The 18,046-nt window shown below is 42.4% G+C and overlaps 1 protein-coding gene across 5 annotated transcripts in view; it reads right to left on the bottom strand.

Moving 5' to 3' along the window:
- SMARCA2 (SWI/SNF related, matrix associated, actin dependent regulator of chromatin, subfamily a, member 2) overlaps positions 1-18,046 on the bottom strand; it is a 175,119-nt gene that overhangs the window by 30,147 nt on the left and 126,926 nt on the right. For 4 of the 5 annotated variants that reach the window (XM_025423415.3, XM_025423418.3, XM_025423416.3 and 1 more), the window contains exons 28-29: positions 8,481-8,698; positions 484-537 (exon numbers count right to left, since the gene is read on the bottom strand). In XM_025423415.3, the coding sequence (XP_025279200.1) occupies positions 484-537; positions 8,481-8,698 (272 nt within the window). The remainder of the gene's footprint in view (positions 1-483; positions 538-8,480; positions 8,699-18,046) is intronic. The other variant, XM_049092459.1, reaches the window with a different exon arrangement.

The following is an 18,046-nucleotide window of genomic DNA, read 5'->3' as shown; positions in this document are numbered from 1 at the left end:
GGGCGCATGCGCACACGGCTCCTCGCGCCCTCCTGGACAGCCACGCGCCACGGGCGCGGCTCAGGAAGCGTCTACCCCGAGGCGGCCGGAAGTTAGGAGGCGGCGGAAGTCAGCCCGAAGCTGCGCTGGGAGCGGGGGTCGGGACGGCGGGGCGGGGAGAAGCCACAGAAGCCCCCTCCCGCGGGCGAGGCAGCGAGGCAGGCCTGCCGGGGGCTCCGGACGCCGCCTGTGTGAGAAGGGCGTTTACAGACCGGGCACCGCCAAAGCGCCGCACGGCACAGACACGCTGGAAAGCCCTGACAGGTGTTTTCGAGTATCCGTGCGCCCCCGTCTCCCAGCCCAAGGCGGCGGGGGGTGCGGGTGCGGGTGGGGGGTCGGGAGGCACGTGGAGAAGTGTGCTCCCGGCTCCTTCGGAGTCGGTCTGTCCGCTGTGCCAAGGGACACCTGTATTCAGAGACAAGGGGATGCAAGACAGATCCTGACCTGTTTCCTTCTATTTCCAACTGAGAATTACCGGGCACCTTCTCCACGTTACACCTGCGGTAGAGTAGAAAGAACACCGGAGTCAGAAGACCTGGGTTCGAGCCCCAGCCCAGCTCTTCCTTCTATGTTGGGTGACCTTGGGGTGGGGCGTTGTGGGGGGAGTCATTTCCCTTTTCCAGGCCTCGGACCGCTCACCTGCCTGCCCCGCCTCCTCATGGGACTTGGGGGCAGACCACACGAGGTCATGTGTGGAACCACACTCTGAAAAAACGCAGTTCTACAGAAAAGGGGGGAGGACCCCACCCCCCCAAATGATTTCCTAACGTCTCTGAGACTTCTCCTTGTCTGAAACATGTAAATGCCTGTTAATCCAGTTCCCTTTCTCTGCGCACAGGTTCCATCCACGACTCCAGAAGCAATGGCAAGTCAGGCAGCATCTGCTGCGGAGAGGCTGGCTCCTCCTCCTACTCACCTCAGGTAGCTGGAGTGCACGTTGCGACAGCCGCCAGCCTAAGGAGGGCCCTCCAGATGACACCACCCGGTAGCTGGCACTGCGTCCCAGACCTCTGCGCTTTTCGAGTAAATTGCTTCCACTGGAAAGGACAACCACCACCTGACACCTCTGGCCCTTCCACAGGCCTCTAGGGAAGCACCTTCCACTGAGCCATTCTGAACCTGCTATACTGGTGTCCCTTGGTGTGGTGGCAAATAAAACAGGAGAAATCGCAGGAGAAACCTCCCTCCCATCCAGACCTTAACTCTAGGGGAGGACAACGCCCTCTGGCATACACAGCCTACGCAGGTGTGACAGGTGTGGCCGCTTACAAAATACCTTCTGGAAGCCACTGCTGGCTCTTAGAAGGGCTTGGGGGCACAGCAGAGGGGGAAAAGCATAAACCCAGGAGCCAAAAGGTGGAAAAAAAGAGACTGAGCTGGAATGTCTGAAATAAAAGGAGGAACAGGCAGGGACATGACAGAAAAGGAAATTGGGAAGGTCATCAAGGCCAGACCATGGATGACTGACTACCTTTCCAACTGTGCTAAGAAGTTCGATTATCATCCACTAGATGATGGGAAGCCATGCAAGTTACCAGTGAGGCAGGCTCAGATACACACCCCAGACAAGCAGGATGAAGAGCAGCCTGGAGGTGGGGGGCACAGGCAGCACATGGCTGCCCCAGGCAAGGCCTGCCATGAGGATGGCCTACTTGGAGAAGTGTGTGAGGCCTCAGAAGCTGGGGTGTCCAGGACAGATGCTCATGCATGTGTTGAGGGAACTTGGTATCAGAGTGAGTATCAGGAATAAGGCACAGGACTGGGAATGCTTTTTCTGCTGCGCCTTTGGGACACTAGGTTGATGATAATGTTAGCCATGGGGCTACAGAGGCCAAAAACAGATCACATTGTCTCAGAACATGTAGTCATGAAGAAAGAGAAACTTGGCAACAGAAAATATTATCTTACACATTTTATAGAACAGGATGTAAATAATACAGAGAAGACGGGCAAGGTTCTGTGAGCTGAAATTAATGAAGAGGGGTGGGGGATGCAAGCCTCAGAACAAAAGAGATCCCAGCAAATAATATCAAATGATCACCATAAGGAGTGCATGGGGACAGACCTACACAGGTCAGTGATCTGATCACTTTGAGCAAAGAAAAAAGGTACAAAATACCAAAACAAAAACCAGAAAAAGAATACAATAACATGGATTTGGCTTTAAAAATCTGTTACTACAAATCTATTTTGGAGAGGTATGAACAGTCCACTGTAGATCGAAACCTCTGGATGGTGATCCATGAGGGAAAGCCTCCACTCGGTAAACAATACACTTCAGGTCAAGCACTTGAGAGAAAACCTTGGAACAAGGCAACATTTTTAACAGGAGCCCATCCCTTCTGGAGAATGGGTTGATGAGATGTGGACCTTCAAAAACAGCAGCTTGGCCTTCCTGAAACCGAGGGAAATGCTACAAGTGATTTTGGTGTGTACAGGAGGTAAACAAGTACACTTAGTCCTAAGGTTTGAAGTCTATGGAGTCCTTCCTTGGAAGGGTTCTAAAAGGTAAAGGAAAGAAATGTTGCCTCTCCTTTCCCAAGGTAAATGTCTTTACAGCGATAGTTCTGTTTTCTAAAAGTGACTCTAAACACAGGGAAATGTCATTGTACCTTCGTATCATGGGCTCAAATGACCTCTTCCCTCCCCAAATTCCCCTGGTCAGCCACCTGTTTGAAGGAAGACCCCATCTGGTAGGAAGACTATCTCTTCCAATGCCCATACAGTGAATGAGTGGGATAAGCACTTTGAGGTGTTTTTGTTGTTGTTGTTGTTTTTTGAACCCTCTGTCCCTGTTCTGCAGTATAGGGCTGAAAATAAGGGAGGAAGGCCATAAATATTTCCAAGATGAATGAATGATTTCTTACAATGTGAGGAGCTAAAATTCTGAACAAGCCAAGACTTTCCACCATTCTTAGACATATTGACAGGCTTCTTAAAATTTGGGGCAAGAAGATAACAGTCTTTGTTCAGGGAGGACAGCAGATCTTCAAGAGTGTCAGGGAGGAAGGAGCCCAGCCCAGGGGTCACCAGCCCTACCCCACCCCCCCAACCCCATTGGGGGCCAGGGTTTCATCCACCTGGTTTCAGACCAGCCAGACAGGTATCTTCTGCCTCCCCCACTGCTTCCCTGTGTCCATCCTCAGCGCTCAACCTGAAATCCCAACTGTTTGCAGAGAGCAGGGCCAGTCCTCCTGGAATGTTCCTGCTACAGTCCTCAAGCAGTTATCAGGGAGCAAGGAGATGACATGACCTCATCTGTTTCCAGATTCTTTAGGGATGAGAACAATGCTCAGATTTGAAAAGTAAGGCACAATAAATGAACAAAAGCTACCAATGGGAGAGTCAACAGAGCATATGAAGGCACTTCAAATGAATCCAAGTTTCAGTTGCAAACTAATTAAATCCTGAAGGAGTGTGTGGATTGCTTCTAATAATGTTTAAGAAATCACAAAGAATAGAAATGGAGTCAGAAGATGAGAAGAGTGCCAGGGTCCTCATGTCAAAATGAAAAAGGAAACTCAAGGCTGCTATGCTTGATGTAGACCCTCAGTAAAAAATTTAGAAGAAATTATTCAGATGCCACAGGGCTATTTAGAGAAGATAAATAACATCATTTAAGTACCAGCAGGGGGTCTCCTAGAAAAAACCATGGCAGGCTAACCTCATTTCATTCTTTCAGCAGGGTTTCCAGGTGGATAGATTGGAAAGGCCACAAATGTGGTGTCTCTTGGTTTCAGCCTTTTTTGATAGCCTTGACAAAGTATAGATGAATGTGCGTGACATGATGGCACGGTCATGTGAGTTCGCAGATGGCTAATCGACTTTAGGATTACTAGTTACTTTTCTTGTCAACCTGAAGTGATTTTCAGGGGGCACATAATTGAGACCTGTCCTTTGCCCTTTAGAAGGTTCTCAGCAACAGCTTATAACAAATCTTCTGATGACCAAAAGACTTAGACAAGGAAACATGATTTTTTTTTAAACCCTAAAAATTAAGTTGTAAAAGTAGACTATAAGGATTGGACATGAATCAGATAAATGGAACTGCACAGGGAAAAGAATGAAGTCAGTAAATACAGGTTAAAAAAAAAGAAAAATCCTCAGTTGAACGCTAACCTTGGCAGCATTCAAGTGACAAAAGAACTTTCTGCATGTTTTGAGGGAGCTTTTCAACAAGTCCCATGTTCCATAAAGGTTAAGTCTGTGTCAGAGCTGCTGGAAAATGTTAATACACTCCTGAGTTACGGTAACAGAATTTTGGTGTACAGATCAAGGAAGCTGGCCACCCTGCAGTTAGCCATCAGAATACCTTCAGAGCTCTGGGCGTCATATTTAAAATGGGACACTAAGAAGGTAGGATGTGCCTAAGGAACAGGACTAGGTGGTACAAATCTAGATATCACTCAGAGAGCAAAGGGAGGTGTTTCAGCCTCAAGGAGTGTGTCCTTAGGTGGACACGTTCACAAAGGACATTTCTTGGAATGAGGACAGATTTACTCTCGGAAGGTCCAAGTAGAATCGCTAGAAATCAGAAGGCTGAATCCATTTTAATAAAGGAAAGGACTAAAAAATAAAAATAAAAAAAAATAAAGGAAAGGACTGTGTTTAGAGGTGTGCTTCAGTGTCATGAACGGCATGCCCCCTAACATAGTGAACTAACTCTTGGGAGCACCCTCACAGAGGTTGGATAGCGATCTGTCAAAGGTGATGAGGGTGAAGCATCTGGGTTGTGGGAAGTTGAACCGGAGACAGCTACAACCCTGAAACAATCTAGAATCTTTCCCTTATCCAAGTAACTCAAAGCCATGTCTCTAGATTTGGGACAGTTCTCTCTCTGAGACCCTATCCCTCAACACCTTATTCTTGATCTCATCCCTGGAGCAATTTTTAAAGAGTTACAGATGCAGATTAGGATTAATCCTTTTTAAAGAAATTGAGTCTTAGGTTAAATATGACATAATCTTAGAACAGGATTTTTAAAAGCCTTGTATAGAGGCAGAAAACAATGCATGATATAGTTGAGTCAAAACAAAACCTTCTAACAAACCCTTGACTTGAAAGAAAATGGTAGAAACAAGAGAGTAGCTGACCAGTACTACCTTTAGACAGCAATCTATACAGAGGATCTTACATTTGTGAATCACACAAAATTATTGGCTCTTTGGGGTCACATCTGAAAAAGTATCCTTCTTTAAAAAAAAAAAAAAAAAAAAAAAAAGGCCTGGCACTGAAAACAAAGGCAATAAATAGATGCTTAAATTATCCTAGTTCTTTATAAAAAAGAAAGATACATCTGTCCCAGAATCATGCAAGAACTTTGAAAAAACTGTCTCATGAGAGCTAATTAATTCTTATATATCAGTTAAATATAGATGGCAGTTCTTATTTAATACACTGCTAATCTGTATGACTGTCAGAGCCCTAACATTTGGCTGAGGTGATAGGAGGGAGATTAGTACAGGTGGTATTTCTTGCACAGGTAGGTTGAATTGCTATATTAGTAGCTGACTTTAATGGTACAGAAATCTCAACACATGGAAGGGTAGGTGAATTTCCCAGCAGTATTTTCTAAAACCAACAAAAATATAACAATGTATCCAATTAAGGCCCTACTAATTTGAGTGCCTCCTACTTGAGCACCAAGTTTGGTAAGAGAAATAAAACACAGAAATATTCAGAATAAGTGCTTTTTCTAGATTACTAACACACACAAAAAAAAATCCATGAAACACACAGCAGTAACTGAGTACATACACCCCAGAATGTACCCAAATGTGGAAGCTCACAGAATGAGCCTTAGGAGGGTACTTTTCAAGAAAGGGTTAAATAAGTAATTAAAACCAGAGAAAGGGGAGGAAAAAAGTACTTAATGTCTGCATGCTAAAATATTTAAATATTCTTCCCCTACAATACAACCAAAGACATGCTCAGTAATCAGTCCCACTGAAACTATTTTCTATTTTCAGGGGAAAAAATAGGACGGAAATCCTATTAGGAAGGATGCTTCTTTTAAAGCACTCAGAGCTCCATTTACCCACCTGATGAGCTAAAAGTAGTCTGAAAGGCTGATTATTAATAATGAGATGACTCCATGAGCTTGGTCTATATTAACTCACCAAATTCACCTAACACCTCTAGAGGCAGTTATGGTTATCATCCCATTTTGTGGATGAGGAAAACAGGCTCACAGAGATTGAGGAAGTTGCCCAAGTGCCCCATAGGTAGTAAACCCTGGAGTTAGACTCAACCAAGGGTAGCTAAACCCAGACTACAGCTTGTGCTGTCACCTACAGAGCTGTGCTCAGCTGAGGGGTAAGGGATGGAACCTCAAATTTTGTGGTGGTTTCGAGGAAAGTGGTCAGCCCCTAGCTTTGTGTTTTAGGAAGTCATAAACCCAAAAAGCTGTGGAGCCTGCAGGTAATATAAAGGAGTCAGGCAGGCCAGGTGTGAAAAGCATGATGACAGATGGCAGCAAGCACTCCACACTGGAAGGATGAGAGCAGGTGATGGGGAGTGGGACACCCCAGATCAGGAGAGCCCATGGAGAAGGGGGAGCCACTTCTTCAGTCCCACCAAATGTGACCTTAGGGAAACTTGGGTAGAATGTAGCATGATTTTTGGGTTTTGCAAACATAACGGAAAACACTTGAGGTTTATAAGAAATTCTCTCCAGTTTTATCTGTTTGCTTTTTTCCTACCCAGGCCCTACACAACATGAACCATGAAACAAATCAATCTGTTGGCAGTATGTGGACCAGCAGCTGGTGACCTCTTTTATGCCATTAAAGGAGGAGCTAGCCATCACCTGGAATAGAAGGTCTAGGTTCTAAACCTCTTCTTGGCTCTTCTCAGCGTTTCTATGGCCCTTCTCACTCAACAGTTTATGAATAAGGCATACTTGGTCAAAGTAACAGATGTTGTGCTCCCGTGAGACAAAGGCAAAAGAGTTGGTGGTATATGCAAGAGTGATTCTTTCTACGTTTTTTCCTTACACAAGAGGCTGATAAAATAAGGCATCATCACTGTTCAAGCTGGTTTCCTAGAAACTGTTCCTGCCTGTGGCACATCTATTGGTAGGGCTGGGGACGAAGAGAAACTTGACAGTGTTACTAACTCTTAGTATACAAACAAGTCTGCATGTTCGCTTTGGTCAAAGAAACGACCTGTGGCCAAATTTTCTTTCCTGGACGGCTGTCATACCCATGTCAATGAGCAGCTTACCCAAACCCAATATAATAGGGCTGCTCTTTATTGCCACTTCTGAAATATGCAAGGGGATACACTTGAAAGAAAAAAAGAACAACAAAAAAAGAGTAAGCAGAGAACCTAAAAAATCTGGGACACAAAGAGGGGCATGAAATTCTGACTCTTTCACACACACCTCCTCCTACCACTTTTCACCATTTCTGGAGACTTCTTACAGAAAATATAACTTAGACCTAACAAAAAAACCTCTAGGTGGAAGTTTCTTCCTTTTTATACTACTTCATCTTTATTACGAGGTTTTCTTCCTGGTAATACACATGCACTAAAGTCACAATGAGAAACTAAAATCACAACTTAGTTATTCATGTTAAATACTCCCAGGTGTACAGAGCAACACTAGTTAATGTAAAAAAAAAAAAAAATGGTAACCAAAAACTGATCAATGCCACTCTGCCATCAAGAGAAATACAATGTTTAATTCTTTTGTTTCCTAATTCTTCAATTGGAAGGAGAGGTGATCTTCCTATGAAAACTGCATCACATGATTATCAAGCAGAAACCAAAACAACTACCCAAAATGTAGCCTAACTAGTTTATCTACTGTATTGGGCTGACAGACACAGGTCTGGGGATAATAGTGTCCAGCACAGATTTCTTAACGATCACACTGAAAAGTTCCATGAAAACGAGTTACATCTGCTGAAATGCCATGCTAAGTAGTATCATTATGAAGAAGGAGATGGTTCAAACAAGCACTCAGATATTCAAGTGTGTTGGAAGGAAAGAAGGAATGGTATTTTTGACGAAGCATCTGTTTGGTTTTCAACAGAGTCTTGACATGAAATATTTACCTTAAGTATGCTAGGATTCTTCTCTCCCTAACAACTCAGCCCAAAAGTAGAATTTCACGCTACCATTCCAAATCCTTCCCCATAAAGGATGGTATTTTAGAGATCCTTAAGAATCCTCCTCCAGCTTAGACTTTAATTTTGTAATCTAAACTATTTCCAAATATCTCAAATAATAGCTGGTAAAATAGCATCCCAAATAGCAAGAGCAGCCATTGTGAACATGGTACAAAGTTTCTGACACCTTTGGGGCAAAAGCTGTGAAACATGAAAGTAGAAAGAACCTTAACGTCCCAGTACACACCTTCCTAAATCTTGCTCTGTGGTGAATTATCAATCGTACTCTTGGGGAAGATGATCAAGGTTTAAGAGTGAAACACTCACCTGTCCTTGTAGTTTATCACAGTATCGATGATGGCGTTCATCTGCTTCGTCAGTTTGGGGGGATTTGGGGATAGTTTCTCAGCTGGAGGGCGGCCTCTCCTCTTCTTGGCTTTTTCCACATCTTCTTTTGCCGGATCTTTATCCACATTTCTTCGTCTTTTTCGCTTCTTGAGCCGTACTTCCTCTTCCATTTCTTCCAAATTGCCGTCTTCAATGGCCTGGTGTAGCAGGGAACGAAGGAAGAAAATTCAAGACAAGAGAATCACCAAGAAAATTTTAAAAAGCCAACCTGAGTAGTAAGAATAAAATTAAACTAACAAAAATCAAATAATAAAAAAAAATAGAAGTTAACAGTAATCAGTCAAGTAAGAAGAAAGAGCAAAGACCGCCATATTGAATCAATGCATCTTAAAACCAAGTCTAATCCGTGAACAAAATATGTTGAAAGCCGGAAACACTAATCGTGAGAAGAAATGACGAGTACAAAAAGAGCTATACATTTAAGTGTCTGAAAGATAACTGAATCCAAATGAAATTTTAGCTCAATGTAAGAAAAAGACCTTAATTGTCTCATTACTGTAAAGGGGGGGGGGGGGAGAACAGTAAAACAAAACAAAACAAGGGATGGGTGAAGAAAAAATCCCTCTAAGAAAACATCCTTACAATCATATAAGCTCTGACCCTTTTTTGAGGTTTTACATCAATTTACTCATGATTCACAACATAAATCAGAATTCCATCCAGATTTTTGTTCTAACGTAGCAATTAGTAAACAAGGAAACAGGAAGTACAAAGCCACATTCCTTGGTAAACGCACTTAAATCATCTGATAAAGAACACACACACTCACAAACAACAAACACTTTTTTCCAATTACCTGCAAACGCTTGCTTTAAACCAGAGCCAGCAGCACTAATGCAGAGAGATAATAAAATAGCTATAAAAACAACCAGGTATAAAAGAAACCTGTTCGTAAATGGCTAAAAGATCCATGTGACAGACCCAGAAGTTTAAACTTTTCTTCCCCCCACCCTGATAAATCTCAAAACTTAAGAAAAATAAAAGAAAAACTGCAATAAAAAAATAGATAAAAGAAAATTTGACCATGAAAAAGAAAATTAAAAAAAAAAAACCTTTAAATTACATTTCAAGATTGCTTTCTCACACAGAATAACTGATGTTGTTATTTGTTCCTCCTGCCTCTCAATATTGCTTCCAGTATGCAAATGCTAATCAATCCTTTCTCGTAGCTGAAAGAGCCCTAATCATAAAGCAATTACCTTCATTTCTCCACAGCACCAAACATGGCTAATATTTATGATCATGTGAGTATAACAATCAATATAAAGAGTGATTACAGCTCAGACATAATTTCTTTCACTTGTGTACAATGCCTCCTGAAAAAGAAAGGTTTTATGAAGAAAACCTGGTGCAGAACACAAAACAACCTGGCATGTTAAAAATGCTAGTGGGATTAAAAGAATGTTTTCTATGCATCCTCCAATGTGCAAACCCATAGAAGCAACATGCACAGAGACAGAATCCTAAGGGACAGTCTGAGGCTAGGCCTTAATAATCAAAAGACAATTTCCATCACGATCCTACAGTGTTCAGATAACCACTATGAAGGAGGCGAGATCTGATGAGTTATGAGGAAAAAAGAAAAAAGAAAAGGAAAAAAAAAAGCTCCACATTATTTCATTAATATTCATTTGCCTAAAAGCAGGACACCCACTATACAGCTAAACACACTGCAGCTAAGCGAAGATTAAGAAAAGGAAATTGTCCCGCAAATCTTGGAGACTGAACATGCTAATAATAAATACAGCATGCAAGGCTGTCAACAGTTAATGGTACTGCTCTCCTCAAGCACCCAGTTGCACACAGAAATACGGAGAACACCGGCTTTTGATGTGTTACACACCTACACATGCCTGGGATGTAGTTCTACTGAATCTTCAAGACGGCAACGAAAAAGGATATTTACCTTACCACTATCAGCAGGCCGGCTATCGGAAATCACAGTTAGTGGGGATAAAATTAACAAGCCAGCAAAGCAGCGAGCTGCTAGTCTCTTCATCAGCTGATCAGGAAAAAAAAGAGAGCTGGGGAAAGGCTATGTTTTCATATACAAGTAATTTTATTTTACTGAAAATTTAATACTGAAAGGATTGTGGATACTCAAATCTGCTGTTTCATTCTACCTACTACAAGGCCCGAAGCCTTCCTCCTTCAGCCTGTTTTAATATTGACAACTACTTATCATATTTTTCCCCCTTATTATTCCAGGCAGCAGAATTAGAGATTTTTAGCTCAGATGGTTTCTGATTCTTACTCTCATTTTAACAATTAAGCCAATAAAAAAAAAACAAATTAATATTCAAATTTATTTTAAAAAATTAAAAACAATTTATGCTTTTTTTCTTTGGTATTTTAAACCTCATTTTAGTGCTTAAAAAAATAGACTGCATGTTTTTGGAGCAATCTAAGAGGATTTTTTTTTAATAAAATAATTTTTTTTCATTAAATACATGTCAGTAAAAGCAATGTGCATGTTCTCAATTTCAAACATTTTAATACAATGTCATTCTTTCTCCTTAAAGAAAATCCCGAACAACTGTGACACTTCCCTTTCACTTTCCTGCTGTAAAATTTTTCATTGTTTTTCTTTTCAGTGGGATACATGAAGAGGGGGAAGTTGTGAAAAGGATAGCTCTAAGCTCACCCCCCTCCCCTTAATTTTGAAAAAAAACAAAACAAAAACGGAACAAAGCACAAGCTCGTGATATTTGGATTTATCAATCTCTGAATCTGGGAGTAGCTAAGAAGCGAAAACAAATTGCAAAAAGAACTAGTGGAAACAATGTTTATGACAATTGCTAATACGTGCAGATTCATATTAAATTTAGGTTCTGGAAATCACAAGGAAACACACAAAGTACTGACCATTATTCCCCTTAAATTAAGGTTTTATGCAGGAATGCAGTCAGCTACAAAACATCTTCCCTCCTCCCCAAAGACCCCAAACACATCCATATGCAGTACTTTATGTTCAGGGATTTCTAAGGGTCTTTTTCTAATGGAAATCAATTCACTAAATATTTCCCAGTGCTTTTCGCACTTAAAGAAGTAGAGTAAGCTTACTCCTGCATGGAAGTAAAAATTATTCATGGAAATTTAAAACTGTTCTTTTATTTAAAAAATTATTTATTAAACTGGCTCAACTGACTCAACTCAGTGCTAGGTGGGGGGGGCCACCAAAAAAAAAAAAAAAAAAAAAACTTGCTACACAATGCTAAAGTACTACCCCGAAAAGAATGCCCTTCCAAACCTTTTACCAGCACAATAATGAAATAAATCACAGAAGCAAACCCCCAGTTTCCGACTGGTGACGTGTTGCGCAAGAGTGCGAGCCCTAATTCAACATACAGACGGCTCCCATGCTGAACTGCCTCTAGATTTAATGAAGTGAATAGGAAGGAAGTCGGGGGAAAAAAAGTGTACAAATAAGAAATTAACACTTTCCTTCCCTATCCAAACGGTGAGATACAACTACAGGGAAGTTTGGTGAGGCACTTCTTTCCTTAAAGGCACACGGCACCCATTTGGCTCCGGATGTCACTAAAAAAACCCTTCTGGTGATAAAAATCCCCAGCCAAGTTAAAATAGTTAAGCATATTCCAGCCTGCGTTTTTCCTGAATGAAGCTGGGAATTACTCCTTCCTCCACTGGATGGCAACCTTTTCTTCCCCCCCTTCTTTCGCTTTCTTTCTTTCGTTTCTTTCTTTCTTTCTTTTTTTTTTTTTTTTAAAGAATACATTTTCACAACACAGGATGTACAAAAATGAGATCCAGCCTGGCTCCTTCTTCAATTCGCTCCTAAGAAAGCAGCACCAGGTTCTGATAACAAAACGCAGGAGCCGGCCGTGCAGGGAAAGCGGCTTTAGAGCAAACACTTTTGCAGCTTGCAAAAGCACATGGCAGACCCGACCCGGGAATCGGCCACACGTGGGTCTGGTCGTGCCCCTCTCTGTCATCCTGACACACGCGGTGTCTTTTAGGGAAAGACGGACAGTGCAGGGAGTCGGTATTATCCTTGTTTTTAACCCTCGCTGTAACGGGGCGCTGGTGTACCTGACTTCACGGTACCACACGGCACAGCGGACTGGATCCATGGCTGTGAATAGGTAAACAGGGACAAGCGAACAAAAGCCACACGTAACTCCGGGGCATTGTTTTCACTGTGGTTGCCTTTTCCACTCAGGATCTCCAAGCCCACCGCGCAGAGTGGCACAGCCCCAACGCCGGAACAGACCATCTTAAGAAAAATCAAAAGGAGCAATTCTAAAGACATCTAGACAATGCATGGGGAATTTCTTGGATAGGGAAGGGGGGAGATTCAGTATTCTAATACCTAACTGTGATGTTTAAATATCATGTTTCTGCCCACTGACAGGGTCTCTTGCTCTCTCTGGGGGTCTTTCTCCCTTTGTAACTTGCATTAGATTCCAGAAGAGGACCCCAAATGCTGCTGGGGTGGGGGTAGGGCTACAGACTGAGGGCTAAGCATTAAAGCATGTGGGTTAGGACAATTACATGTCAATACTACTGCCTCCTGAAGCCCACTCACACACTGCTAAACTTGATTCTAATATTAGGAGAGGCTAAACCTCCCTCAAGCCCTGCTGAGACCCCCAGATGCCAGTAAGACATGCAGCGATTCCCAACATAACCAGACTACCAGCAGTAGCAGTGACAAAAAAGTGGATTTTTAAAGAAACTTTAGGATTTCAGGTATGGGAAATTTTCTTACTATAGTGATTTTTTTTTTTTTAAATGACAGCAACAATCAAATATGGAGTTCTTAAAATGCCACCTCATTTTAGTCACTTGGTTTAATAAAGACTAGCACTTCTGCATACAGAATTTCAGACTCGGGGCTTTGGACAATTTAAAAATTTTTATCAATACCATCCCCGAAAGCAACCTGTTAGAGAAATAAGCATAAAACCCAGTTCCCAAGGTAGAATCAGCCAGACACCAAAGGACAAATACTGTATGATTTCACTTACATGAGAAAGAAGAACAGAGGTTGCCAGGCATGGAGTGGAGGGGAGAGTGGGGAGTTATTGTTCAGGAAGTGTAGAATTTCGGGTTGGGATAATGAACAAGTTATGCACTGTATAGTAGTGATGGCTGCACAGACATCTGCTAAAATGTACACTTAGAACAGTTAAGATAGTTTTTTGCATTATGTGCTTTTTAACCACAATTGAAAAAAAAATGTCATGGGGCTGGGGTGGGGCGCGGGGTGGGGGGGAATCAAACTGTATATACTTAAAAAACAAACAGACCCAATGGCAGGTTCCTACGTGTTCCTACCACCTCAACACACAGCACAGGATACCACTGAAATCTTGCTAGCTTTCCTTCTGACCTCAGACCTTATAGCATTTCGACAGGTAGCACGTTCTCTCTTGCCCCTTGCCAGGGACGGGAAGCCTTTTCCAAAAATCCTTATCCATTCAAATGTTGTTAAAGGAAATACCCAGGATATAAGAAAATACCTGTAAACAGTGGTCCATCTATTCACAAACTTTACATTTTTTAACAAATGCCTAAGATATTCAAGGAAAGAAAGGAGTTGATCTAAAAGTTTTTTTTTAGCAGCATAGTTTTTCTTTTTTCTTTTTCATTGTGGTGTAATTAACTGATGACCTGTTAATTTAGTGGACTCTGGTTTCTTTACTCATTTGATAGGCACCTGGGTGGTGGCCACTGAAATGGGCAGTGCTGGCTTTTAAGGTAAGTGACTGCAGCTGCTCTTTACCAAATTCTCAGTACAGCGAGTTTCTCAGTTTCTTGTTCAACGACTTCAGATTACTTTTGCAAAAATGAACCAAGGTGTTCTCTTTCCCGCTAATGGCATCAGCAAGCTCCCTGAGGAAATGTAGGGGAAGTAAGGGGGAAAGGTAAGCTTCCACAATCCAGATGAGGCAAAGCAAACCCTATTTCAGGTATAAGCAATTTTGGGGTGGAAAGAGGGGGGAAAAAAGTATAGGAAGTATTAAAATTATTTAAGCCACAGGATCAACTAAGCCTATAGGGTACCTTTTGGGGAATATGAAGCCCCAGTACTCTGTTCAGAGCATGACTTTTAGATTTAGTAGAGGGTGGCCCCAGAAACATTCGGTCCTGTAGACCCTACCACATTACCAACATGATGCACCAACACCTTTGTTCTCAGAAGCTAGGCAAGCACGATGCTCCAGCTGAATTTGTGAGCCAGCAGGAGGCATAGAGAAATGACGGGAAATTAAAAGAAATACAATTCTGCCTTTTTTTTTTTTTTTAATCCGGAGACCATTTATCAGTTACTATAACTCATAACCCACTTATCCCCCACGCGAGCCTTCTCAGGGAGGCCTAGGTCACTTCGTAGTTCAGGTTCTCAGTATATTAAAATAAAAACTGAAATGCCAAGAGAAGGTAACAGATTGTGGTAAAATTTCAATGCTTACAGAGACTAACATGATGTTTTTGAGACAGACAAGTAATGTGTACAGTGACTGAGTATAACTTCATTTGGAGGCCCTTGAGCCAAAGAAATGGTTCTCTTCTGGGCTTGCCGGTGACAGGCCATCCACGAGCAACCGAGCCCTCTTCAGGGCTTCCACACTGCCACAAGACAAATTCTCTGAGCTATAGCCCCTCTGTGGGTGAAAAGCATCAAATCCCAACAAGAGGGCGGCTCAGAGTAGGGCGCTTGTTCTGCTTGAGACAGAGGCAAAAAAAGACCAGCAAAAGCCAAATTAACAGAGAACACATAAGTAACACAACACAAGAAGAAATTAAAAGCATTGCAGCCTGAGGCTGTCTGATGGAGGAAAAAGCCCCAGTTTCAATCCATCTGAAGATACATGGCATCGTGAATACTTCCACTGCTTTTACTACCACCACCACCAGCCCCTACCACGTATTGTTTCCACGGTTGCCAGGCACACGGTGCTTCACACACATTTGCTCATTTAATCCTTGCAACAACACTATGAGCCAGGTACTGTTATCTGCTCAGGTTATGGGTAAGAAACTGGAGGGTCTGAGAGACGGAGCATCTTCCTCCAGGTCAGACAAAGGTAAGCAAGCAGAGCCAGGATTTCAGCTCTGGAAGTTTGGCTGCATAAGCCACACCCTGAACCATAGTATTTTCTACTTTACACCACAAATGAAGACTGAACCACCAGGAAAAGGCTAATTATGTGTGTAAACTTAGGTGAATAATACATCTAAAGCCTTAACACCATACATAACATCTTGACTCTCAGCAAAAAAGATCCACATGTGCACACACATGTGCAATCTTGCTTTGCATGAAGTACGGGACCATTAAAAAAAATGACCATTCAAGTTGAAACTGCCAAAAGCCAGTCTAATAATCAGGAAATTGTGATTGTTCCATGCCCCTTACAAATGTATGTTGAAAAACTAAAAACTCTTATGTCCATAATATGTGCACAAGAAAATGTGAAACATAGTAACATGAATATCTATTTAGTACATGAACTTTAACACACTAGAAACAAGCGTTAAGAGGTTTTGTTTTGTTTTAAAGCATTTGCCTTCCTCTTCTCATCAAATAACCTAGGATATAGAATAAGCTTTGTTCCAGGCCTTGGCAAATTGCCAAGGATCAGCTTCCAACATTTTTTTTTTTTTTTTTTTTGATTTATGATAGTCACACAGAGAGAGAGAGAGGCAGAGACACAGGCAGAGGGAGAAGCAGGCTCCATGCACCGGAAGCCCGACGTGGGATTCGATCCCTGGTCTCCAGGATCGCGCCCTGGGCCAAAGGCAGGCGCCAAACCGCTGCGCCACCCAGGGATCCCCAGCTTCCAACATTTTACCCTTTGCCCTCTCAATGTTGTGAAATATTTCAGATGAACCCTTGGATGCAGAGGGCTTGGTTTGTCTCTTCATCCGTTTCTTTAAACACTTTTCCTCATTCACCTTGCTAAGTTCACCTTCAACGAAGTTCCTCTGGCTGAGTATCCAGATCCTCCTTTATGGTCACTCTACGACCTTACAGCTTTCTTAAGTTCTCCACAGAGGGGTCTTTCAGAAAAGACCTGTTTCCTCAGCAGTCAATACTGGATGATCCTTGGAACTGGTGGCCTGAACTCACCCTTGCAACCTGGGTACACACTTCACAGCAGAGCCCTGTCTGCCCTGGAGGCACCACCAACCCACTCAGTTCACGCCAACTTCGGCTTCTGAAACATGAAACCAACCTTTCCTGGCAGAAAAGGCTCTTTTTCTGTCTCCTCATAATCACTATTCTCTTTCAAAGTTAACTTCGACACTTCGGCCTGAACACTAGCCAAATGGATTGGGATATATATATATATATACACACACACACACACACACACACACACAAAAGTCCTCAATTCAAAGTAAATGCTTCAATTCAATTTAAACTAAAATACACTGGATGACTTGAGCTTTTTTTTTTTTTTTTTTAATTCATCAGACTTTTTCCATGTTTTCTTTTTTTTAAAGAGTGCAAGCAGTGGGTGAAATGGGAGGGATAGAGAGGTAGAGGGAGAGAGAGGGAATCCCAAGCAGGCTGTACACTCAGTGTGGAGCGTGGCATCAGACTCCAGCTCATGACCTGAGCTGAAATCAAGAGTTGGATGCTTAACCAACTGAGTTGCTCAGATGCTCCCCACCCCCCATATGGTTTACAGTGGAGTTTCCTGCAAGACTCTCTTGTCTTCACAGTTGGTGCCACATTTTCAAGCCTTCTAGTCCTGTCCAATTTCACTTTCTGTGCTGTTCTGTTTTTTGCTGCACTTTTGCCTCTGTTGGCCAATCCCTGCTCTTAATGATCTACTTTGGCTGGAACGTTGTGTGGGTGTATCACCAGGGTACAAGGAGGCACAATAATCCCATGCTTCACTGTCTATACCTTGACTGAGTAACAGGTACTAAGTGACAAGTCACCAACACACTTTGAAAGAAGTGATGGGAATGGTCTTGCAACATGATGTACATGGGTTACTTACATAGTATGGACTAAAGAACTAGCAGCAAAGTCTGTGCTTTATACAATGAAGTACAATAATACTATGATATACTGTGGTGCGTCCCCTCCCAAAGTCATACGGCAAGGTCCTAACCCCCAGTGTGTCTCAGAATGTGACTGTATTTGGAGACAGAGCCTAAATTTAAAGGGTAATTAAGGTAGAAAGAGGTCATGAGGGTGAGCCTGAATTCCACACAACTCGTATCCCTCCCTATAAGAAGAGGAGACTGGAACACAGAGGGAAGACCATGTGAAAACATAGGGAGAAGCAGATGGGATCTATAAGATGAAGGAGGCCACAGAAGAAACCGACCCTGTGGAGACCCGGATTTTGGACTCTGCAGATCTGTGAGAAAGTCAATTTCTATTCTTGAAGCCACCCAGTTTATTATTTTGTTCTTGCAGCCCTAGCAAACTAATTCATAAAGTAACAAATTTGTGATCGGGGACTGATGTTTAACTCTATCACAGTAATGGCAAT

Source organism: Canis lupus, chromosome 1 (genome assembly GCF_003254725.2).
Source record: "Canis lupus dingo isolate Sandy chromosome 1, ASM325472v2, whole genome shotgun sequence".
NCBI classification, from domain to species: Eukaryota; Metazoa; Chordata; class Mammalia; order Carnivora; family Canidae; genus Canis; species Canis lupus.
This window is presented reverse-complemented; position numbering and strand designations above follow the sequence as displayed.